The sequence below is a fragment of the Centrocercus urophasianus genome, unplaced genomic scaffold (genome assembly GCF_019232065.1).
Source record: "Centrocercus urophasianus isolate 14NV4802_14NV808 unplaced genomic scaffold, USGS_Curo_1.0 seq_11, whole genome shotgun sequence".
NCBI lineage: Eukaryota > Metazoa > Chordata > Aves > Galliformes > Phasianidae > Centrocercus > Centrocercus urophasianus.
In genome coordinates, this window is record NW_024884253.1 from 19,799,140 (window position 1) to 19,825,153 (window position 26,014).

The following is a 26,014-nucleotide window of genomic DNA, read 5'->3' on the forward strand; positions in this document are numbered from 1 at the left end:
GTATCACCTTGATGAGCTGGGCAGATTATTTCTTACTAACACTTTAAATTATACTTCTTACATTATTTACATTCTCATTATGTTCTACATGTATTAACATAATTGGGGACAAGCTTTAGTGCTGCATACATTTGATGATTTTTTAAATTAAATGATAAAGCTATAAATCATTATAATTTTCTCCTAACCTTTTGATGACCTGGAAAAGCACCAAGTTTTATTTCAGCTTCAACAAAACCTTCTTCATCCAATGTTACCACTTCCCCATTCTCAGCGTCCTTCCATTTTGGGGAGGTCACATCATGAACCAGTTTGATTGCCACTGATTTGTGCACGGTATTAGTGTTTGCCCAGTATATTCCAACCTGGAAAGCTTCCTGTAAGTAAAAAAAGACCAGCTATCACTGGTTGGTAATTCCATGCACTTCTTCTACACTTAAACATTGTTTTCAGTATGCAGTTCACTGTCATTCCCTGCCTTTTTCCAATTCTTTCTAAGCAGCAGAAGGATAGATTCATAACCACAATGTGGATATGAAACTGACCCACCCAGTGAAATTGAGACTGTAGGGTCCACTGAGATGTGTTAATCAGCAGACTTTTGTTTCTTAACAGACATTCATGGGGAAAAAAAGAATGGCAAAATAAGCAGGAAGTATCAAATTGTCCTGCTGGAACTGACAAATTGATCTGTTGAATTATCTTAATTCCTTCAAAAATAAACAATATTAGGACTGTGGTAAAAAAGCAAATGCATGATGAAGCTAAGGTATATGAGAAGATCCATTAGATAAATCCCTAAATTCAGGAAGGAAGATGTTCTGAAGAACTGTCCTCATTTGTCATTCACCCTGTCTTGTTACCAAACCTCTCCTGGTACTACATGAGCTATGAAACACCTCAGCCAAAACCGCTCAACGATGAAATATCCCTTAGAGGCTGTCAGCTGTGCTACCGTGGTCAACACATCCCCTAAGAGATAAGCTAATAATGCAGGATGCAGTTAGACCTGCAGAGCAGTGCCTGAAGTCTTTACTTGAGCTTTGGAGTAATTTACTTGGGCTGCTACGTGGAGAACTACTATGTCTTCTGATTCAAATGGCAGTTACCTCGAAGTTGGGGGGAATCATTACTTTCCCAGTAGGCACTTGAAGCACTATCTTCTCTCCTTCAAAGAGCCAGAGGTCCCACTTGGACTGATTGATAAGCAAAGCCCAGGGCAGGAGTTCTATCAGCAGAGTTTTAACACATGGTTTCCACACTGACAGCTTTACCCGCATTGGACTGTCCCACTGGGAGAGCTGTCCATTGCTGTTTGGAAGCAAATAAACAAAATGATAAAGACAAAGGAACAAATAATGGCTTTAAGATACGCAATCATTTTCATCTCATTTTCAAGATCTTGCCTTTCTGAAGTAAAGAAACAGTCTCCTCTTACCTAATCACTCTGGAACATACAGTTATGCTGTCAGAGTGAGCCTCTTGTAGGCTATAAAGACATATCAGTAACAGCATAAGCTCAAACTAAATTTTGTCAATTTAATGAATGCCCTAGAATTGCTGTTATTTTCTATAGCTAAACCTGTGACTTCTGCCGACATAAAATCAAATTTATCTACTTATTCATTTTCCCTTCAACTCTTTTTTCTGCTGTTTCTGAGCTGAAACACAGATCCTGAATGAACAACCTTTATAGCTGCAGCAAAAAAAAAGTTGCATTCACAAAAAAAAAAAAAAAGTTTCATTTATTTAGTCCTTGAACGGATGCAGTCTTTTCAATGTAATCAAGGGCAGCCCCCAGGCTAACTGAAAGTTCTTCCTGCCTGCAACCACTTCTGCAGCTTAAAAATAGGAATCTTGTAATTACTGAAAACATACTCAACATTGATCACATGCAGTCTTCTTGAAGTTGATTTCACAAGGCTGACTAAGCAAACAAGCACCATGCAAAGCTATTGATAACAAAGAAAATGTTATATGTAAATATATTTCTGGGGCTTTCTTTAGGTTGTAGGGTGCTACAGAAGGCTGGAAGCACAAAACTTTTCAAAACTGATAAAATCTATAGTTAGTTCAGAAAATTCTGTTGCCTAAAAATGCATTCGGAATAATCTAATGAAGGATAAAGCACAGTAAGTTTGAACTTTTAAGAAACTTATGCTACAGAGTGAAAAAACAAACTGTACAAGCTTTCAATAACTGCAGTATGCAGCTAGACCACATAAGACACATCAAATTTTGATCACTGAGATTATTTTTAATTAATGAGGAATCCAGGACAAGCTATGATATTTTCACAGCTGACCTAACTCTGAAAGGACACAGGTTGATCTATTAATGTGAGTAGAAAGTTTCTTAAGGGTCTTGGTGATCCTTATTTTGATTAAGTAGTTGAGCTCTACAGAGTTTATGCTTGGTCAAGACTCAAAACACTTATTGAGTTCCACTGTTAGATTTAGTTGTTTTAAATTTCATTAACAAAGTTTTATGGTAAAAACAGATGAAAAGAATAACCTATTTAGATAAAGATCAAAGATCTTCCAGCCTAGTATTCTGACTCTTGTACTGGTTAGTAACAGACGTATACAAAACCCTGAGAAGACAGCTGGCAGATACCAATGCACTGCTAGTACATTTTCCCAGCCTCCAACAGTCTGTGGATAAGGGAGATATTTAGCAGTAAGTGATACCTTCGTATTTAACGATATGGATGGTAAAGTTTTAGTTAGCTTCCTAGACGCTTTATTTCAATTAACCATTTTATCTTGTAAAAGATCTCTTTATTTGAAAAGTCAATGCAATGACCATGAAGTACGTTTAGCAAAAAACTACCTGTCTGAATCCTTCTTGTTATACGGCCAAGCAGGCTGACGAGGATTAGCAGTGCCATAAAACTCGGACAGGATCTGGTTGACATTGCCACCTGGATGGGATTTAGTTGCTATCTGTTTAATAAGCGTACTTGAGATAGGGACTGCACACTCTGAAGGATCATCTTCCTCCCTGTCATTGAAAACAGATTTGGTCATTCACAGAACAAGATCAAGTATTAACAGCATTAACATTTTCTTTCATGAAGCTTTCCAAGTGGATTCTGCAGGAGGAACACTCTCAAAGTAATTGTGGATGAATTAAGCAACAATGTCCAACAAGTTGCTGAGCATACACAGATATGCATGAATTTGTTATTACACTTTAATAACATTTCTGTCTAAGACCCCAGGAATTGAAGAGTATTCTCAACAAATAGTCCAAGAGAATTTAGGATTTTTATTTTTCCCCAAAACACAAAAATGTGGATAGTTTAAGCAAACAAATGCCAGCATATTCAGTACAGTGATATTAAATGTATTATTTCTTATTATATTACTCCAGGTCACACACACTTGTTCTCTTGTATCTCCTTTGCATACTCTGTACTCTTTAAAATACTGCACTAGAAGTTAAAGAGTAAATGGTTTCTTCTTTTCAATACAAATGAATCATTTTCAAGGAAAACGCATATTTTACCTGGCTTGAAATGTCAGGTGATGTGTAAGATCAGGTTCTATATTTTGCAGCGCTTTCTCCTGTCCTTTCCCTGGAACCACTTGTATTTCATTCAATCCTAGACTCCTTTTCTCTAAATGTATGATAATTGGGTCTGGAAGATGACTCCTTACAATGAAAAGAGGGCTGAAAACAATCTACAAAAAGGAAAAAAAAAAACAAAACAACACTTTTATTCTTACCTTATTTCAGAATTACAGCTGTTGAAACAAGCTATTAATAAGTCTTTCCAGTGGGTCATTCTGCCCTTAATTAATCATATGACGTATAAGTTGTCAACACTGAGATTAAAGAGGCATTACTTACTATTCGCTGCTGCACTTGAGAGCTGGGCTCTAAAGTCAGAACTGTGCACCACACATACGTAATCAAACTCTTTGAGGATGGTACCTGCATGCAGATATATCAGCAGTATTTCATTAAAATTATTCTAAGCTGATCATTATCAACATTTCATCAAAAGTTAAGTTTAAAGTTCTCAGTTCTCACAGACATTTTTAAAGTTTAATTAAGCATTTAATGCCAGACATACCTGAATGACGGTGCTGTGTTCTGTATGTTTAGAACTCAGACATACATCCTGGGACCAGTCTTCATCTCCTGTGGCCTTCACACTGAGTTCAGTGAGCTCGTCATCTTCTAGGACATAGGAAGGCAGCTTCTGCTTGGCTGCAAGGCAGTTGATGTGCTCTTTAACAACCGCCTGTCCATCCTGACTAATGTAATGCTGAACCACCTTCAGTTCGATACTTTCTGAAAGGTAGCTACAGACTGTCTGTCTTCCACAGATTAGGATCTAAAACACACAAAAATATTCAGCCCGTATATAAACAATTGGAAATAAGAAAGGTCAAGATTGAATTACAGATGGAAAACGTGTACAAAAACAATCTCTATTTTAGCATTTTCATTCTGTTACATTTTCCCAAGCACTATTGAAGACAGTGAATGGTAAATGTTATTTTTATTGGCCAAATATATGTGCAATTTCATAGAAATCAGGCATTAAGAATCTCAACTCAGCAGTACTGACCATGGCTGACATAATTCTGGCTTTGATTTTAAGGGCAGTGTGATGGTCTCTGAACTACATGCCTTCTAAATAGAACAGTGATATATATACTTCAGACATAAGGTTTCCACTGACACAGGACAGTGGAACATGCAGAGATCCAGATCATTAATGGTTGCTGTCTCAAAGCTTATAATTGTTTCTGTCTATAACACATGAATTATTTCTCACAGAACATACACCTGTCTTTTTCTAAGCTGTACAAAGGAAAAGCAGTCCATGTGTACCTCTATTACAACCATCATTTGCTTTTCACTGACAAGGCCTTGCACCACAACTGCAAACAAGCAAACTCTCAGCACGGCTCTTGACTGATCAGCTGTATTTATGTTGTGCAACATGAGGCATTCTGCCATATTCATGTTGTGCCCATCCCATGCTCTCTCTCCTGTCTCAATGCAGACAGAACGACTACAGCCCTATTACAAATCTCTATATAAAGATATGATGTGAAAAGTTACTGTGCAGCAACTCATTTTCAAATTTAGTTCTTACTTCATTCTCTTTTAATAAAACGAAGGCCTGAATTACATTCTAGAATAAAAGAACAAGTTTCTTAACAAAGTGGATTACTTCAACTCAAGACCTTAACAAATCCAAGAAATTGTGGAAGTTACCAATGTCGGAATTTTCAAAAGGAAGTTTACTGAAATGTGAAATATGTGGTGCTAAGAGTTTTTATATGCCAACATCCATACGACAATGAGTTCTTACAGAAGAGTTGTAAAAATTCCTTAAGTGTACCCAGAATACTGTTATACTTGCTTTTTAGCAGGTCTCGTTAGGAAGGGAATAATAAGGTTTATTCATGAATAAACAATGGTTTAAGTTACTCAGATTATTTTTTTCCAAACAGGATCAAGTACTCACTTGTTTTTGTACTCCACTGAGCTGCTGAACCTTGATAATAAGCGAAGCCGTGCGGCCCTTGTACTGAATGGTACGGATAAAGGTCCCTGCATTGTCCACACTGAATGGCTCAGACCACCGCCAGTTTCCCCAGCCTTCAATACAGATGTGCAACAGCTGGAAAGAAAACAATTGCTACTTCAACACTAGCCAGCCTTGCAGTAAGATAGGAATTCCCATGACAGGGAAATATCCTTGTTTTTAAAACTCAGCCATACTAAGCACACCAGTTCACCAAATCGTTTGCACATTCTAGGACTTTAGACAGGAACAGAAGAATGGACAACACAGTAAGATGGTTCTGCATCATGCGTTTCTGTAAATTACCTGCTTTAACTCTGTGTTTGCGGATGGAAAAAATCAAGCACACAACAGTTCAACATATATTAGGTAGACTACAGGGGATAAAACAGGAAATAAGAGATTTTCTTTACTGTATTTGAAATTATCCTAGAAATCCTATCTTCACATTAGCAGCAAGGCAATATGGAGTGCAGGTTCATTTTTTTTGGCCTTTTGGGCAAGAGAGAATATTTCAAGCACCGTTCACCTCAGTAGAAGAATACAAATCTTTTTGTATGTACACATGTAGAGCTCAGACCTACATATGTGTTAAACATATAAGAATGTAGCATATCACTGAGAGATGGGAAACATTTCATTTCTTATACAAATGTGGTGGCAAGTTCAAGCTTGACTGCATGAGAAGAAATTTTACTGCGTAATTATACTCCCTGTGTGATTTATTCCGGAAAAGGAGTGGCTTTTTTCCAGTTTAACTAAATCACTTCCAGAGCAATATAGTCTTTCATCATTTGAAGAGCCTTTCATCCACTTACCCACCATACGTACTTACCTCTATCCCATGGAGATTCTTTAAGCCAGAGTAGTGAAAATTGGTACTGTTCCATGTAGGTCAATGAAGTTACATAAATTTACGCCAGCTGAAGATCTGGCTATTTAGCTCTGCATAGATCTTTTGTGGCTGTGCAAACTTAACAAAGTGAGCTATATATAAGCGATCAAAGCAATAGGAATTCTGGGTAAAATTTAGTCTTTGCAGAGGGCCAGCATAGAGTCTAAGCATCACTTAAGTCCTTCGAAACGGTTACATAAAGGCCTTGTGGGAGTTCTTCCTTGAGGGTTGAATTTCAGACTGATTTTGGCCATCTGTCATTAATTAATTTAAGTAATTGGGAACAGGATCCGGCCCAGGTTTGATTATTTACACTAGCAAAAAATGAGACTTGTAAATATTATGTTCTCCCATGATTTGTTTCCAAAGACAGATAGCACTGTCCGTAGATCTGGCCAGTTGGACTTTGTAAATGTCTGGATGTTGTTCTTTTCATTGTTTTAAGAAACAACCACAGCAACAACTTTCAAAGATATTACAACTCAGTAGCCTGTTTGCAATTTGCGGTATCCCCTGCACAAGTTACATACAGAACAAAAACATCCATTCAGTGGGTGGCTTTTGAATTTGTTAGAGTGATGACTGTTGCATTTAGATTCAAATTAGCTTTATGCTGGAAGCACAAAAGCTTGTGTGTGCCAGTGTGTGCATGGGCACGTGCTTGGGTATGCTCCTGTGTGGGCACTTCCTTATATTCAAGAAGACCTTGAGGGAATTGTGCACTAGGACACTCCAACTCGTAAACAAGCACATTGCTTTGATACTTAAGTATTAGTTACAGAAAAGGAAAAACAAAAACAAAGAAGTCCAACTGCAATGGCTGGAATCAGTTCAGTTTCTTACAGAGGCAGCTGGGAATAAATCTCATCACATCTGAACACTAAGAGAAACAAGGGAACTGTTTGCTTTGGAGAGACTGGTAGCGGGAAATGACAGCCAAGTAATGAGAAGAGGTACTAAGAAGGCACGCAAAATGTAGTGTGCTCCAAAGATAGATGTCACACGAATGCCATAATTGATGCTTAGTAATTGCATGTAGCTCTAACATTAGGACGTCTCCCACCCTGCATAAACAGCTTTGCTCATGAGCTGAACGTTCCCAAGAAACACCCTGTCAGCTTTCACTGAGTGCTCATTAGCTCACAGATGATGCCTTTACTCATTTTCTTCGTAGCACAACGATTAGTGTGCATTTAACGTCATGGTTCAGAAGGAAAAATAAAAAAGAGATATTACTTTATGTTGAGAATTCTGTATTTTCTAAATATTGTATACTAGTAAGTACTACACACAACAGGGAACAACCTCCGTAAGCTATTTAATGACATAATAATATAAGAATTGCGTAAGTTTCCTATCGAGCAAAGAAACTGCATTCCAGGAAAACACAAAGGAGATCTTCTGGTGCACCAGTTACTCAAATGAGAGATTTCTGGAAAGCATGGCTAGAAGTGATTAGCAAATGACACTAAGTGATAGAGAGATATATGGCAGGAAGCAAAAATCGAAGTAATTTTAGAAAATTAAGTAATCAAGTGCGAACATTATGTTAGCAGATGTCATATTAGATGGTATTAGATGGAGTTCTAATGTTATAAACCTGACCTAATATACAGATTGAAGGCAATTGCCATATAATCCCTTTCATTTATCAAGCTTTAAATGCTAAGTATTTCTTAGAAACTGTGCTTATAAAGAAGTTTAACAAAGTATGGTATATACATTAGGAGAAAAGAGAACTCATTGCAAAAAGGTACAGAAAATATTCAGCAAACTTCAACAACATTCTAACAAACATAATCCAGTGACAAATGGCAATCTGAAGTTTAGAGAGAATTTAAAGCAGACTATTGTTTTTACTCATATTCATTTGCACCCCTATTTGCTGTTGGGAAACATACCTGCAGAGCTTTTTGTTTTGACTAGACTTTGCTGTTTTGGAAGATTTCTTTTAAAATCTGAGCCATTATGGATCTCTGTCTTGAAAGGGAAAGAAATGGTCTTCAGGGAGGTAGACTAAGATGAAGCTGTTCCTACTGGAATGGTTTGACAAACTGCACTTTTTATCACAGTTCCTCAAAGAATGTTTCTATGTACCTCTCAAAATTTGCTTAGGTTTTCAGCTAGATGTGTGGGTGAAGGATATGATCTGAGTAAATAAAGCTAAGTGTCATATGACAGGGCATGGAGACTAAAACGGGGGTTAAAAATGAGACGAAGAATGGACCCTGTCCAGAAAAGGCAGCATTTTCCAGCTGTATAGGTAATCCAAATCTCAAAATGCCCTCAAAATGCTTAGGTACAAATTTATTTCTATTTTGCTTGTAATTTGGGTTCGCTTCAGTTAAATGGTATTTTCTTTCCAGGTGGAACTAGTAAATGACTTCTGGAGAGAAAAAGAGACATTGATGTAAACTCTGAGGGTCTTGAAGGAATCAGGTGAGGACCTGGTTAGTGGCATGGAAGCAAGCAGTCATTTTAAGAGAAGTGAGACAGTAAAATGGGATGATGCAGGAGCAAGGAGGGAAACGGAGACCTAGAAATGGGAGCTGAATGGTAAGATTTGAAGCTAAAGTGATTTTTAATTGGAAAACTAAGACTGAAGGATGACTGGCATTTTTTGTTTATTTTTAGGACACTCAGCACAATGTGGCACTTGACAAGAATTAGCAATAGTACTAACAAATAACATTTGGGAAAACAGCAAATGCAATGTTCATTCTGCATATTGTCAACTGCAGCAGTCACTAAATTTCATTTTGGCTTGATTTTCTCATGGAACACGGAAGATCTGAGCTTCTCTACACCACCAGGCCTTGAAAGACAAAAGGACAAAACAGGAGATGGAGGAAAGCAATTTCCATCACCCTTGTCTGGGTCACACTCAGCCGATAAACTCTGACCCTCAGGGTTTCCCAAAGACACTGTGAATCTCAGCAACCTGCAAAGAAGTTCTGAACCCCACAGAAACCAACTGGCTCTAACCACTATGGAATTGTCTTTTGGTTAAGGAACAGTAACCAAATTATGAGGATTCATGTGTCTCATGGACAACATTAATCTCTATCTGCCCCAGATATCATCTAGAAAGTAGGTTATACATAATATAGTCTAACCACTGATTTCGAATGCAAAATCCCAAAGGAAAGCGACAACACATTTCTCACTCCTGAAATAGTGTAAAATAACATAAAACTTCTTTCTTTCTTTCTTTCTTTTTTTTTTTTTTTTTTTTGCCTGATGTTGTTCTGCAAATAACCTGGGGAGGATTATGTTAAGTACAAAAGGTTGTGCACAGCATCTGTAACATCCCTAAACAATAAAACAGGAAAAAATCCTCATAATAACCGATGTGTAAGTCACAGCTTCTAAGCTGAACCCACAGAGTACTGTATATCATCTTACACTTTACAGGATATAGCCCAATACCTGGAAAAATGGTCACTTGGAAATAAATAACGATGAATTATTATCTTGCTGGAGATGCAACAAATGAAAATTTGGCTTCATGGTTTTTTTTTTTTTTCATAGGAGAAAGAGGAGGAGGTTTTTAAAGCTATTTCCCAATCTACAACTGCCTTTAAGACTGCTCAGAACATTCCAGCAGAAGTCATGCTTTGCAGGCCAGCTATTTAAAACAAGGGAAGAAACATTTTAAATGGATTTTAGTGCTCCAGTGAAGGCATTAGTGAAGTAACAACTCCTAATACCTTTTCAAGAGTTTCTAGGTGTACCTTCAGAAATTGCAAAGCAAATTACAGAGATCTATTCTCCTAAATTCTACCTTAGCAGCAATTAAAGTGGCACAGATTTCTTCCAGGAATACTTACCGAAGCTTGATAAGAAATAAATGTATGTAGCTTATAATCAATAACGTGGTCACATTCTCACTGAAGCCACTGCTCACATCAAAATACAAAGTGACTTTTACCCGCAGCACCTGCTGCTTCAAATTAAGGACAGTGTTACAACGCTGCGAGTGAGAAAGTGAACAACAGAGCAAAATCAGCATTACAGAGATTTTTGCTGTTTATTTGCAAGCAAACAACCTCTGCAGAATACATTTGGGGGACTCTCGTAAGAATGGTTGGTTTTTACATTTGCTGCGATCCCTGGTGGGACTCTGGGACTGCCTACTGTCTTGCAAGACAGAGTTCCTTAACCCTGAGTAAATTGCTAGGAAGATCTGATCTCTTCTAACTTCAGAGTTTCTCCCCATGTATCATGTGCTCCAGTTCTCCTAAAAAACACAGCTGTCTTGGAGACAAACATGACTTTTGACACAACTGGGGCCCATCCCACAAAGCAACTTGAAGATCAAGATAAGGAGCACAGACTGGATCCAATAATAACGGAGAGGCCAGCGGTGTCTGTGGAGCACAGGAGTGATGCAGTTTCTCTTCCTTTTTAATGATATCTCACAGACCTCTAACTTTCATTAAAATCTGCAACAGGAACTCACGAGGTCTGGCAACTTGTGCTGGAATTGCCTAAAGCTTCAAATATCATCAGTTTTGGACTTACCCCAGCTCTGAAAAGGACTATATACTGGGGGTGTCTTCTCCCCGAGGAGGGTCAAAAACTCATGAAATCTGAGGAAAACATGGGAGATGGAACAGAGCAAAAGAAAGAGCACAGGCCCTCAGACTTATTACTGAAATATTAGCCAAACTAGTGAGACTTGCAGGAATTGGAGTGAAAGTTAAAAGGGAAAGGTTAGGTTTGCTGAAATTCAGACAAACCGGGCTGGGAAAAAACAAATAAAAGAAGGAGCTTAAGCATAAGCCAGACAATTAGAGGGACAGCACCAATAACCGATCAAACAAAATCCCTGCTGTGCTATAATTGTTTTCTGAATGTCAGAAAATTGTAAATTATAGCCTATTGTAACTTCACTAATATTGATTTCAAATACAAGTGAAGCACTATAAAATTATCAGCTACTACAAAAATAATGTATTGCAGGTAACACATAATTATGTTAAATAATTCAAATGGGTAATTACTGCATCTCTCACTATGCTTAATTAGCAAAAGAAAAATTGAGAATTTTATTGATGTGAATGTAAAAGAAATACAATCCTTTTAAAACTATTTATTTTCATCTAACTAAACTGCCTTGCCATACTAAAAAAACATTTTGCAGAGGTTAAATAAAGTATTTCATGGCAACCGCTGCTTCTTAGTGCCTGTGTAACAAGAAACATGAGCCAGCCAAAGTTGTGCAAGTTGGTTTTCTTTCCCAGTAAGAGAATGTGGTATCTAAGACCTTGTCCTAACTCATTTTATCCCCAAGTGTAAGTCAAGTAAGTCAAGTATGAACTAATGCCTGGAGGGAAGTCCCTGACTCCAGAAGTATGGATTATTTCACATTTATCTTACAATCTGCTCTCAGAGTTCTTAAAATTCACTAACTTGGCAAGTTGGGAATTATCATGAGAAATGAAATAATTTCATAACTATGAAGTCATCTAGCATTCCACGAATATGACACTGGTAGGGTTTGTCCATGCTTGGGCATTATTCTGACCTTTGGGTAATAACACTGATAGATGGAAACAATTAGAAAAGTGCCACAGCATAATGGGTACAATCTGAAGTCTTAATTGAGGAGTTGTTTTCATTTCAAGGATTTGTATTAATCATTAAAAAATTTGCACATGACAACATTCATAATAGTCTTTAAACAAACCTATTTTGTATGACCTAAAATGATTGTGCTGTTTAGGCTGTTTAGATGAACTGCCCCTTGGAAGCATGCTATATTTACAGCAATTCAGATTTAACATTAACCAAATGAACAAAGCTTACAGATGGACGCCAAGACTCTAACCTTTGTAAAGAAAACTTGCTTCTATCTCACAGCGTGTGGAAAGCATATGCTTCCATATATTTTCAGTGGGATTACCTCAGTGCTATTTTTTAGTCTCTAAATTTCCCAGCGAGTGATGGCCGTTGAAAAACGTTAAAAGAGCAGTAATACTCTTGAAACTATTCCAAGGGCTGGGACAAGCGGGGCAGAGCCCCCCTACTGGAAGAGAGTGCTGGCCAGCAACCTGGTTAAGTCAGGAGTAGGCTGTTAGCCTCACCATCTCCTGGGACGTGGGAATCCAACATGACACTCATGATTGTTTATCAGCCCAGTTCTTCAGTGAATCTGAATCTGATCAGAGCAAAAGGGAATGGGAAAGCCCTTTGGCATCACTGCGTTTCAAAAGGAAGAGTGAATATTTGAAAAATGAATCTTAGGTTCTTGCTGTCATTTTATCCATGTCCTAGTGTGCAACTTGGTTTTCTTCTAGACATTTTCAACTTTCATTGTGTTTAATATGAAACTTACATAATAGTCGTGAAAAGTCGATGTTTCACACAGCTCAAGTCTGTGCCCCAAAGGATAAGCTGAACATCAGTGTTTTATTGGATGGCTAAAAAATATGCAGCGCTGTGGTCGTTGGCAGCTGGGCTGCAAGTGACATAAAGCATTAAAAGCATGCTACAGTTTTACTCTTCTACTTTTCACTTTCAGATAATCAATCTTTCCAAAATTCTCCAAGTTGCACTATTATAACAAACTACATCATTACTAGAATCCACTATCATCAGAAGCACACCACTAGCAGAATGAGAATGATGATCAAAACAAGATTCCCCCAGCCTGGACAATCTTAATCAGAAAACGGATAAGAAAAATTAAGTGGAAAGTCTTACTGAGTTCCGTTTTTATTTATAATTACTTTAAGCATTTTCTTCTCTTTCCACGTGTTTATTAAAAAAACTTTTTTTTTGCTACAAGAGCAATTGATGATTGTTTATAAAAAACAGGTCACATTTTGCTGGCTTTCTAAGACGAGCGCTGTTGTTCCTTCTCCTTTGCATGACTGGAAGCAGCCCTGTCAGTTGTAACCCAAATGCCAGTGAGTACTATCACTGAGTACTGGTAAAGGGGGATCCTGCCTCTCCCTCTGACCCATGCCAGAGCACAGTCACCCATTTGGGTTGACAAGAAATGAACAAGCTCCAGTTTCCCTACAAATCTCTGAAGGCACACTGAGTTAATAGGAAATCCCCTGTCAGTGGGGTTGAAATGGCCCGTTATTAGCCTGCCTTCAATTCTATGTACGCCTTAAGTGTTAACTGCAACTGTTTACTCTGGCTGAGTTTCCTTTGCATGGATTACAGCATTCATGTAAAATTCAGTAGTTCTGCATATCCACTGACATATGAACGAAAACCACAGTAAGTTTGTCATCTCTGTTTCCCAATGAAACTTGAAACTCGTCGACAGTGGAAGTGGGCACAACTCCTGTTTAGAATTAACATCCAAACTGCACCTTCTTTTTGATGTGTTAGGGCTGCTACTTCCCTAGCTCTACTGGAGCTGGGAACCCAGAGCCACTACACTTCTCCTAGATTCTGTAGAAGGATCAGTAACTCTTCAGTGCAGCACTGCTGCTCAGCAGGAAGAAGAGGCACAGGCCTCTTGTGTGCCACTCAGCAGTACGTGGGTAAAGTAAAAAGAGAGAAGAAATGGTTTTGCTGCCCCATAAATATCTTCTTTCAGATTTAAATTCTTGCCCTAGCCTGAATAAAGAAGAAAGGTCCACTCTTCACCACCAATGAAGAAAACCAAGTCAGTTTCATCAAAATACTGATAATTTAAAATTATTTTGTTTCAGTTTCAGTGTTTATCCTAAAAAAAGCCACCAAAAAACAAAGCAGATACTGCTTTATTTAAACTATGTAAGTGGGACATTTCTGATGATTTCAAATCTTCTCTAATGCAAACACATGCTGAGCTGGGAGATCTGTCCAGTTTGACCCTGTTCTGCAAACAATTTCAGTGAACAGATGCTTCTGGTAAAAACAATTCATTAAAAAAATTCCCCAAATCTCTAATGTACATCACAGAAAACAGACACTGATCACTTTAGTTATAAAAACCTGGCAAGCAATCTTCTTTTGCTTTTTTTCAGAAGCTCCAGCTTCCACAAACGCTCAGTATTGCAGAAGGCTGTTGTGCACATGCAGACCCATCCCTGAGTAACTTCTAAATACTTCTGGCTTTCCTCACTCTTTGTTTACCTTTTCCTTCTGATGCAGCCACAGTGTGTGGCTCCTGGAGGAACTGGAGCATTACGGATAGTTGAGACCATGCAGAAAACCAATGCCTAAAGCCAGCAGTCAGCTTTAGCTGCATTTGCAGGGCTGTTCGTGACATACCTGTGGGGACTTGTGAGAGCGCCAGCTGTACTGGTGACTGTGGAGACTAGCCAGCAAAATATTTTCATCGGTATCCACCTGGCCAAATCGCAGTGTCTCCTGTGTGTCATTACAGATCACAAAATGGCTGAAGACCAACTCCTCTGCCTCAGGGCATTGGTTCTGAAAGGAAAAGAATTTGAAAGCCAATAAGCATCAGGTATATAGCAAGACATTTGGCAGCTGTCTGCCCAGTGGTGACTGCTACAACACAGAAATACTTCACGATCTCTCGCCATGAGCTTTGGTCTCACAGTATTCTACCCTCAGCTAATCCAGCGCTCGGTTTGACAAAATATATGAAAGAACACGTTTAGCTTCATTTTGTGTAATGCAAACCTTTAACATTTAAAAGTAAAATTTCCAAACATGATCAAGATTTCTACGAAATTAATCTTGATGGGAAGTGGTGTGTCACAGAGGGCAGAGAGACACTAGAGGCTGATGTGGAGACTATAGATAGACTTTAAGAGGTTTCTCTATGTTTGGCAGTTCCTCTCTCAGGCCAGGAGCTGCACTGCCTCTGCCCCAGCTGCCTTCTTTCCTTGAGATGTTGCTGTGGGTCAGGAGAAGACTCTCCCTCCACAGATACTGCAATGCTTTGAAAAATAAACAGATAGCAGGATCTACAGGGAGAGTATTTTCACAGCTTTGAAGCTGTGTATAGTCCATTCATATAGTCCATATGAATGGACTATACATTCATAGTCCAATATATTTGATTGTCTAATGTGAAAAAGCAAAATGTATCCTAAGTTTTAAAAATATCTTAGGTTTTACAACAATCTTTCTCCTATCTACTGCATCCTTCTATCCCTCTCTTTCCACTTTTCATCTGGATGCTCGTCAATCTGGTGAGACAATCCATGCGGTAGTCATAATGTGATCTCATTTGGAGATCATCTCTTGTGTACTTCTGACCTGGTCACTACTGTGCTGGCACCTTGCACTTACAAGCAACTATCTAACAACCTTAACAACTGCTGTAAGAAAGCAATTTTTGGACACTCTTCATGCAATCTAATGGATATAGCATAAAGAATTCATCTTCTCGTGCTTTTCATTACCTCTCCTTGACCCATCTCTCCTTGCACACTTTTGACAGTGCTTTATTATTGGTTGGTTACCTTCTTCCCACAATACAGCCCAGCTGCTCTCTTCTCATGCTTACTTCCTGTGACGTTTTCCCTAACTTACAGGATCTCTGTGGTCATTGAGAGCTAATTCTATTTCTCCCCCTTGCTCTCTCAGCGGACCTTTTAAAAAGACGTAATGAAGCTAGCACCTCCTCTGTCTACGATCATGTGGGTCTCTGGTTCTTTGATAACAATGTGGCTGAAAGCCTGCAGAAATTCAGAGATCAAAATAGAAAGAGGAAAATATTTCCTGATAGATCCCCGTGGATCCATAGTTATTCATGAAAAACAGTTTGATACGTTGCTCACAGCACACTGCTGGGTGATATACATTGAAGAGTTTTTCCAAAAAGTGAATGCACAAAGTATGTTTTTACATACAATTTAACATCCTTGAATGCACACTCAGTGCTGTTACTAACGTCAGAAAAATCTAAGGTGTAGTGATTTCTTTTGTGACCAAATATCAAAACAGTCAGCTGTGAACATTTGTGCTGAAAAATATTCACTCTGGAGTATCTGAGCATTAGAGTATTTAGATTAAAGCTTTTCTCCTAACCTCGAGAATTCTGCATAAGATCAGCTATCTCCTGTGGAAAGAACAATTAGCAGAGCATATTCAAAATCCCACTTTTTCAAAGCAGTAAAAGTCATTACAGAGCTTACGTCTGTATCATATGCAGTAGCAGACTGAAGTATGCTAAAGGCTGACATTTACAGTGCCACTTCAGAATGCACAGTTTATTTTGGCATTTTCTAGTGGTGGATCTATGTCTTTTTACTGTCAAGCTGCCATACCCACATACCCATAAGTCTACCACAAATATATTTTCCTGTTACAGCTTTGCAAAATGCTTTTTTAAAAAGGGAGGATTTACTATCCATAGGGCTCAGCATGTTGTTATATTCAAACCTAGATGCAACCCTAGGGAATTTAAGAAAATTGCTTTACTCTAATAGATTTTTCTCATTGATTATGCACAGAAAAAAAATAAGATGACGAACTTTTCTTTTACCTGAATGTAACTATGAAACCAAGTTAACACATACTGTAGGTTCTCGCAGTTTTTAAAGAGGGAATATATAGTAAGCTTAATTTTCTGTCTTGAGCTTTTGGCACGCATAGAACTCCTCACTTGTACTGGGGGAATACGGTCACACCAGGGATTATTAGTAGATTTGTGTACTTTTTGGTGCTGATGAATGACTTCATCATTAGCCTTAAATGTGATACTTGCCGCTAGAATCCATGGCTTTTAACAGCAACATGTCTCAGAATCAGTAACAGAGATATTTTAAGCTCCATTTTGTAACAGTCCCAGAGTTTTAAACAAGGAAACACTGAAGTTTGCAAAACAGGGAGTTGCTCTGTGGTGCAAGGCTTAAGAGGCAGCTGATGATGTTTCAAGTCTTGATGATAGACGGCTGACTAAAGGATTAGCAAGGAAACTTGGGGATCTCTTAGCTCAGTGCAACAGCAATGTGTTACGCAGGCTGGGCTCTAGGTAACTCTTGTTTTCCTTGCAGTAAGCAAGGGAGATTTTCCTCTGGCAAAGTACCACCCATGCTTTTCAGTCCCTGATGCATCTGTAATAGGAAACTGCATCCCGAAGTTGCTGCTGAAGTCTGGCTGTAGAAACTTCTAGGGTGGGCAGAAAAGAACAACAACAACAACAAAAAATCATAAGAAGAATGGAGTGAAGGAATATTGACTGATAAAAGGGAATGTAAAGAAACCAGATGTAATAAAAATAAACAGAACGGAGTAATTTTTGTGGCAGTGATGATGAAAGGTGGAATGATGACTCCAGGAGCTGAAAACACCTAAGTCTGAATTAAGAAAAAAAAAAAAGCCCTCCCTGAATTAAAACTGCAAATCAAAAGAATCAGCAGAAGATCTACAGCTTGAATCAGATAGAGATTAGGGTTGCTTCCTAGGGGATAATTTCCTGCCCCTCTTTAGATCATTTTTCAGCTGTTCTTTTCTCTCTGAGAGGCCTGGAAAGTGTCTCTCATTTATTGGGCTTTCAAATATTTTGTGAATTCTACTTGGTGAGAGGAAAAACACCCCCCATAACACTAGTCACCAGGCTTTGCCTGTCTCGGGGCTTTCTGCTCACATCTCAGCTCACAGCTATTTCAAAGCGTTTCTGTATCTGGAAACAAACCATAAAAGCGTAGGCCTCTTTATGTGCACGAAGTTATTTTCTCTGTGTGCTTCACAAGCTACTGAAGACTTGTACAAGCACACACACTCTCTCTCTCCTGTACTTCCTACTGTTTTTTAAAGGACACAAGGCTTCCAGCAATTTCTTATTCCAAAGTTCCTCCGAGAGAAAAAAACATTTTTCTTCCTATTGTTTAAACTTCAGTGTAACTTCATTCTCAGCTGGAACTGCACACTGAAGCTACATGCAAGTTTTCTCTACCGGTTTCCTTTGCTCTTTGTGCTTGTGGTGGAAAGACAGGGAAACTCCTGTGATCACAGGTGTCATTTTGATGGATCCCAGCTCGTTAAGAAAACTTATGCAACTGCTAACAGAAAGGTTAAGGACCACGCAGATCTCAAGGAAAAGAAGTCCTAGTGGTTGAAAGCAGCAGGTTTAAAACAGGAGCTTTTACAACTTCGGAGGGGTTTAGGAAAACATTTACACTGGGAGACCACAAAGGAATAGTTTTTCTCAGGAATACTCGCTTTGTGCCATACCTGGGGAGCTGTTTTCTCAGCTGACCCCGTGTCTCCAGATATCATGAAGCACTAATGCTGTAAAACCATTTGTGAAGGCTTGAAGTCCCAAACAAGGGGAGCGAATAAAAACAAACAAACAAACCCCACATTGTATGTTGATAGAAACATGCATTTTCTATTTCACTTGGCTATTAAAACAATAAAACCAATCAGTAACAACCTTTAACTTCTCCACCCAATTACTTGATTGATACAACTGTTATGTGGCTATTGCCTTCGGCATGCATTAGGTTGGTATGGCTCGTATTTAAACAGAGATTCAAGATTAGACAGTGAAATATGTCAAAAAGGGAAACTGTTTTTAAAAAGCGCTAATCCTCTCAGATTTTCAACATGTGACTTAGAAGTATAAGCGAGTTTTATGTCTGGCGTTTTTTAGGCTTAATCTACTTTCAAAATATTCATTACTTAAAGGAAAATTAGTCCATATCTAGGAAACAAAGACATTGACAGAGGCTTCTGTTAATCTCGAACTCTTGACCTTAAGGTGCAGGGCCAAATTGTTTCATGCTTCATCTGCCTGTCCACTGAGTACAGCATCACTTGTTTCTGATATTAATCCAGTAAAAAATATGTGGAGAATTCAAATAACCCTTCCTGCTGATTAAATTCCTGTTTCTAGTTGGCAGCATTTGTATCGTATTTTGTGTGAACAGCAGACATGAAACTATGCTTATCGTTGCAAAATTCATTCCTTCCCTGCGCAGAGCTCCCCAATGCACCGACCTGGAGGCAGAGCCACATACAAAATGTCTTGGTAACAATTAATTTAATAGCCATTTTGAACCCACTTGTGTGTTAACTGCTCCCTAATTTCAAAGCGGTGAGAGTTTTTAATCTCAAATACTCAGGGCTCGATACCCACCACATCAGAACATGGTGGCAAGTACCCTTGACGTGAGAGGAAACGAGAAAATTACAGCAACAATTACAGAAGTATATCCTCCTGTGGCTCATGTTAACATTGCCAAATCCGTGTATAAATCAGTACCAACTATTCATAGAATGTACCTGTCAGCAATATACTATGCGACATATGGCTTTACTTAATCAAATATACAATGCCATTTTTTTCAACTCCAAATATTCCTTCAAGGCACAGAGTAGTCAGTCGCTCATTCACACTGTGATGTGGTTTAAAACATTTAAATATTTATGCGCCATATTTTATTTATATGTATAACTATGTCTGAGAGACCTTTTTTTCCCATCCAAAGAGGAAACTGACCTTTCTGAAGGCCATTTTGCAGTAGTTGCCACACATGTCTTAGATGAGGGACTGGTTCTAAGTCGGTTGTATTTTGGCTTTAAATAGCCTACCAAGGACCCTTTTCTACTTTCTATGTTTGTTTTTTATTAAAAGCATTGTTCAAAATATGACAAAAAGCAGAAATTGGAGCTACAAAGATTTTTGTTCACATTGATATTTGAGCCAGCAGTAAAGATTTAAATCACACTAGATCTTGTTTTATGAATGTCCTTTTGCAACAAGAAAACCATGGAATGCCCTTAAAAAAGAATTTTTTGATATAAAACAGATGTTTTATCCTTTTTGGGGGGCTTTGTTATTGTAGTGCCATGATAGGTAATTAATTCCCAGGCTCCACATAGGTCTTCAAGCAGGATGAAGAGAATGATTTGATTTCAAGGCTATAGTGGAATAAGGGAATTACAGGCCTTTGAGGGGTCATTGCAGAAGCAAGGTGCTTTATGCTGGGACTGGCTTCAGCCATTAATGCTGCTTGTGGAGAATGTAACGTGAAACTAGTGCTGAGCTTCAATACGGATAGAAGGAGTAGCTGGAAACAATATGCTCTACCATTTAAAAGTGAGCTGTGCTTGCTTGCACCACTCACCTTTTCATACATTAACAGAATGTTACACATTTCAAGACCAAGATTCTGATTAGTTTGATGCAAATCCACGTAATTTCACCAAAACTCAAGCTGTTTGGGCTATGTTTAGCAATCAATGCCTACTAATTTTCACTGCTACCATGAAACACTTTGAGTATAAATTAAATATATCTTGGACTTCTTAATATGAATTCAGTTGGTATCCTCATTTGCAATTAAATTAAACACATTAGCTAATATATATCTATATATATTTTTGCGCTACTGGATTTGCGTACCTGCTGCCAAGCTTGAATTGCTGTATTTAGAGAATGAACTGCATATTGGCCAAAAAGGATCAAAATGGGGTCCACCATTATTGTGCAGTCCAACAGCCTTCCTCCTGCGCCACCAGAAATGGCAATCTGCCCCCAGAATTTGAAAGGCTTCACAACACTCTGCATAGTCACATTTCGGCACTCCAGAAGTTTACAGTCAGCTTGTGTGGAAAACTGGAGCTCCTGGAACACTGACTCATCACTCCACTGACGTAGATAAACATGGGGCTCATCAAAGGAAATTATCATGTATTCTAGCTCAGACGGCATGTTCTTATCAGATAAAAATGGCTGAAGAAACTTTGGTGGTGCTGAAAGGCAAAAGAACAAGACGTTAGTAGAACATCCCTACTGCCACATCATGTATGGTTTTGTAAATTACTTTTAATGACATATAACGGTATATTTGATGAAAACAAGAGTGCAGGCATTTCTGAAATCCGAAAAGAATCCCGTTCATACCATTTTTTAGACTTAAAATAGTGCTACAATTAATAGTTGCTGTGAAAAAAAGGAATTGTAAATTAAAATTGTCTCATGCTAGAGATCCACCAGCCAAACTCTTTTACCTGCAAATCACACAATCCATCGAATTGTCACCTATTCGGAGCAAAGACAATATTAGCTATGGCAGACGCACATGAAGTTCCATACATAGCTCATTATGAACACAATAAAAATCAGCAATATAACATTTGTTGCACTGTGATTGTGCAGGCTAACAGGCTCCACAATGAAAAATGTCTTTGCAGCAACTATAGAGCAATTAAGAGCACAAACATACTGAGATGCAGCATATTAACCCATAATACTAAAAGTTAAACAAAACAGCATCCTGAGACTGAAGTATGAGAAATATATCATTAAAAAGATTTCACTGTGTTCACTGTAGTCTCAATCTGGCGAATGACAGCGAAGTGCTGAGCACTGTGGCAGCAGACACTGCAAAGCACGTACACTGCTTTGTAACATTAAGTATGCGAGTATTTCCATTGATGCTATTATTTATATTGCTAGAACAACTCATATGCTTAAAATTAGCATATGCTCAAATGCTCTACAGATTTGGAACCAAAACACTCATCACTTTCCAGGATCAAGCCCAATTATACTATAAAAGTGTAATGGATACAATAAGCGTTGTGCTCCCTTCGTGTATAACACAGCATAGCAGAGCCTCAAATCTCAAGGTCTTTAGGTGCTATAACAACAGCAACAGCAGCATCAGCATAAATTCAGTTGCTGCTGGGAAAAAAAAAAAAAAAAAAAAGAAAGAAAAAGGAACAGCTGGGTTTGATTTTAATCCGTTTTTTTTTTTTTGCTTTTTCCAGCATATGCAATTTTAAAGAACGGACATCTGGAAACAGAGTGCAATAGCAAGGAAGATTATGTACTGATAGAGGTAGCCGATAGACAAGTAATTACTTGCTAGATGCTGAGTGTCAGGCTCAGTATGATTTGATAATAGTAGTTTCAAAAAAACCAAAAATGATTCCTAAACAAAGCTGGTCCTGTCAAAAGTATCTAAGATATTTGCTCATCTTCCATGGAAAGCATTCCTGGCATTTGAAAATCGGACAATAATCTAAAGATCTCTTGGAATGTATTTGCCATTAACGCAATGACAGAGTGCACTGAACAAAAACAGATGTAGCTCCAAAAGTGATCATAATTGAAATAACAGTTAAATCTGCAGTTCTCAGAGCTCTTCCAAGGAATTCTTACTAAGGGGGTTGCAAAGTCTTCAGTTATTTTAATAGTACTGTTAATATACTGGAAAATTTAGAAGATCAAATTCATCCAGTAAGATGGCTCAAAAATGAAGTGGCACCTGCTGCTACTAATCAGACTAAGAAAACTGGACTGCTTCTACAGTTACCCATTCCTGAGGGAGGAAGGGGGCTGATCAGCCAGCCGTGCAGCTTATGAAATGTATTTGCTCAATGCACAGAACAGAAATCATGAGTTTTACCCTGAAGTCTGGTAGCTGTTGGTGATAATTTACTTCAAGAATGGGAAATGCAGACTACAGAAAGCAAAGTGACGATTAACCACTGCATATGAACTATATGCTTTAATTCTTCTGCATGAAGGAGTACATACCTGTGCCTAGTTGATCAAGATGATGGCAGAGGTGGACTTCCAAGAAAGAAAATTGGACCAACACACTAAGTGATGGCACAAACCATGGGGTAAAACAGGAGTCAACTCTGGTACAGGCTGCTAATGCTGTAGGAGTTACAAGCTGATCGCATGCACTTTGTGAGCCAGATTCACTTTCTGAGCTGTGGAAGGCAGATAACAAAGAGGTGGTTCAGCAGATGCAGGATTTTATCACTTTACAGTAGGACTTGAACATGTGCCATGATGGTTTTCTGACATAGTCAATGTCATCATTCTGTTTCATAATTAACTGCTAATGTCAGTTTATGTATTTTTTTTCCCCAGCAGATTATGGTAGGCAAGACTGCAATCCAGCAGTGCTTCTTGCATCACACAGTGAACTTCCAATTTACTGACTCAACATATGGCTCACTGAAATGAAGCATATTTACAGAAAATAAAAATGAAAGAAGCTTAACAAAGTATATAACCATTATTAGTGCTATGAAAATGATCTGAAAGTTAATCTGGCCAAGATAAGGTTTTTTTACATTTGATTTTAAGGAAACCTACTCACAGCCACATAACTATCTTCATGTTTAAGCCCTGCCCCTGTAAACTTTTTTTTCCATTCCCCTTCTCATTCTACAGTCATCATTTAAAAAGAATCTCTGACTGTTATACGTTCATCCCAGAGCCTTTTACTAACACCTATTACTACATATTTACTATACATTTAAATGCCATCTCACTGATTTTTTTCTCCTTGTAGTGTTCCTGACCCCATGCATATTTCCAAGCATTATCTTTCATCCCCTTGAGAGAAACTAAAACTACATTACAATTCTATAGGTTGCTAAGACACCACTGAAGTACAAATAAACTTTCTAATTTAAGCCAAATCCATCCTTAATGTTTCTCATTCTCATTCCCTATGCAGTTTAGCACGAGTTTTCATTTAAAAGCATAGACTTGATTTAAGACTTGAAAATAAAATAAACTGAACAAAGGATTAACTAAGGCCTGTTTATTATTTTTCCAGAAAAGAATTAGCTTTTATAAAGCACCATGAATAAACTACCATTAACATTTTAAAGATATTTTAAATTCAGAGAGCTGTTTCCCAATCAACATGTTTTATGATTTTAGGACCAAATTCTTCATAATTCCTGTGTCTGCAACATTATACATAAATATGTAGGTACTCAAAATGCTCCTCTGTAAATGGGTGGAAGCCCATGGGTACATTTATCAGTACTTATTTTGTGTTACAATAATTAGCTTGGACGGTTTTTAATATCATAAATGAGATTAAATACAGCATTAGATTTGTGTACGTAACATATGAAACAGTAAACTCAAATAAAGATAAGCTAGTTATCAAAGCATCATGACAGGACATAAAGAATGGACAAAATCACAGTATGCTTTGGGTTAGAAGGGACATAAAAGACCACCTTGATCCAAATCTCCTGCCCAAAGCCCCATCCAGCCTGGTCTAAAGATGGGGCACCCACAGCTTCTCTGGTGTGGATGTACTATAGTAGGAGCACTAATATCATAGAGGTATATCTGCTTGTGCCATCAAAATTTGTGCTTCAAATGATACAACAACAAAGAAAATCGCACATTCTCATGGCTGTCCTAGAGTTATAAAATGCACTCTGGACAGTCCACCATTGTTCAGTTGGGGATCAAAGGAAATGTGTTGCATTTGACACAGCATAGTGTAGGAGGGGTGCAGCAAAAGTAGAGGAAATTCTAAATAAAACTGACCTGACTTTAATAACATCATTTTATTTTCATTATCTTTAAGTATCACAATTTTAAAAATGGAAAATAGCTCTGTTTGAAGTCATTAGATATTAAAAAGTATGATAATTTTACATCATGCAAAGCAGTTCAAAGTAACTATATGGCTACTGAGAACAATGACCTGCTATATTCCTGCTATTTTAAGAGTGGAATTTTAAAACCCAAACTGTCATTTGTGATGAAACCACAACATGGGAAAATATCCACTATGAAGAAGAAGAGGAGATTACACAAATGTATTAAACATTTTGTAGCGTAATCCATTTAAACAGAGAACGATAAACTATTCTCAACCAAACTGGGAAGTGGCTTTAGTGTCTCATCAACCAAACAGAGCCCTAAATGTAAGCCATTATGATTACAATTTGCTAGCTCTGCAAAATGGCAATACAATCTATAAAAACAATTTATTCCAGGATAATTTCCTTTTAATTCTCTATTTTAAGGATTTCCATGAATCATCATTTATGCCATAATCGATTCTTTCCATAGACACTATACTAAATCCCAAAGGGGATGGTAAATTATTTCACTTGCGTTTTCAAAGGTATTCATTCACTGAATAAACGTTCATGAATGTATATTTAACTCCATTCATTGAACAGTGAGTGGTCTACCATATTCTTAAAAATAAACATACACATATGTATTACGTCCTTAGTCACATAGCCCCTTGATTTTTAAACTTCTAATTACTTCCTGATCAATCTCAGAAAGAGCTTGCATACCACAGTGTTTGCATCATGACATTGTTGCACATTCCCATATTCATTGTGGTGGATATTTCTTAGCCTGTCAGCTACTACTCAACTTTTCGGTTGGATTCACATCTTCTCACAAACCTTGTTTTCCTGTCACATGAGCCACATAAATTTCATATTTTATGACTGATGTTAGGAATCAGTAATGAAGTACTTAAACACAAGGATCTGCTCTCTAGTATTAATAATTAGAATATCGTAAAGATTAGAACAAAAAAGCCCTGCAGAATTTGAGGGAAAAATATTGTCACTGTGCAGCAGCTGTGTGCATATGGCAGCTGTTAGAGTCTGACCCAAAACTGAGGATCAAACTAAAAAAATAAACTTCAGTGACGACTAAGCATTTTTATACTTCACCATTAATAGCAATTAAATTTGCTAATCAGTCATACAGCTATAGCACGTAATTAACATCAAATCATCATGAGTACACAGGCAAACCCAGATTCAACTTTTATATTCAACTTTGCTTCTTGCTCTCAATTGCAGACCTCTCTGTCCTGAAGTTTCCTGGTCTAACAATTGGCACTGGCCTTCGTGGCTGTTTTCACAAGTATGTAGGATCTCATGTT

At 37.9% G+C, this 26,014-nt stretch overlaps 1 protein-coding gene across 6 annotated transcripts in view; it reads right to left on the reverse strand.

Annotated features, from left to right (window-relative positions):
- The window catches only part of VPS13B (vacuolar protein sorting 13 homolog B), a 417,159-nt gene that overhangs the window by 34,328 nt on the left and 356,817 nt on the right, over positions 1-26,014 (reverse strand). For all 6 annotated transcript variants that reach the window (XM_042834797.1, XM_042834830.1, XM_042834815.1 and 3 more), the window contains exons 41-50: positions 22,867-23,048; positions 20,725-21,074; positions 14,667-14,828; positions 5,492-5,647; positions 4,082-4,345; positions 3,856-3,939; positions 3,511-3,686; positions 2,833-3,003; positions 1,110-1,311; positions 189-377 (exon numbers count right to left, since the gene is read on the reverse strand). In XM_042834797.1, the coding sequence (XP_042690731.1) occupies positions 189-377; positions 1,110-1,311; positions 2,833-3,003; positions 3,511-3,686; positions 3,856-3,939; positions 4,082-4,345; positions 5,492-5,647; positions 14,667-14,828; positions 20,725-21,074; positions 22,867-23,048 (1,936 nt within the window). The remainder of the gene's footprint in view (positions 1-188; positions 378-1,109; positions 1,312-2,832; positions 3,004-3,510; positions 3,687-3,855; positions 3,940-4,081; positions 4,346-5,491; positions 5,648-14,666; positions 14,829-20,724; positions 21,075-22,866; positions 23,049-26,014) is intronic.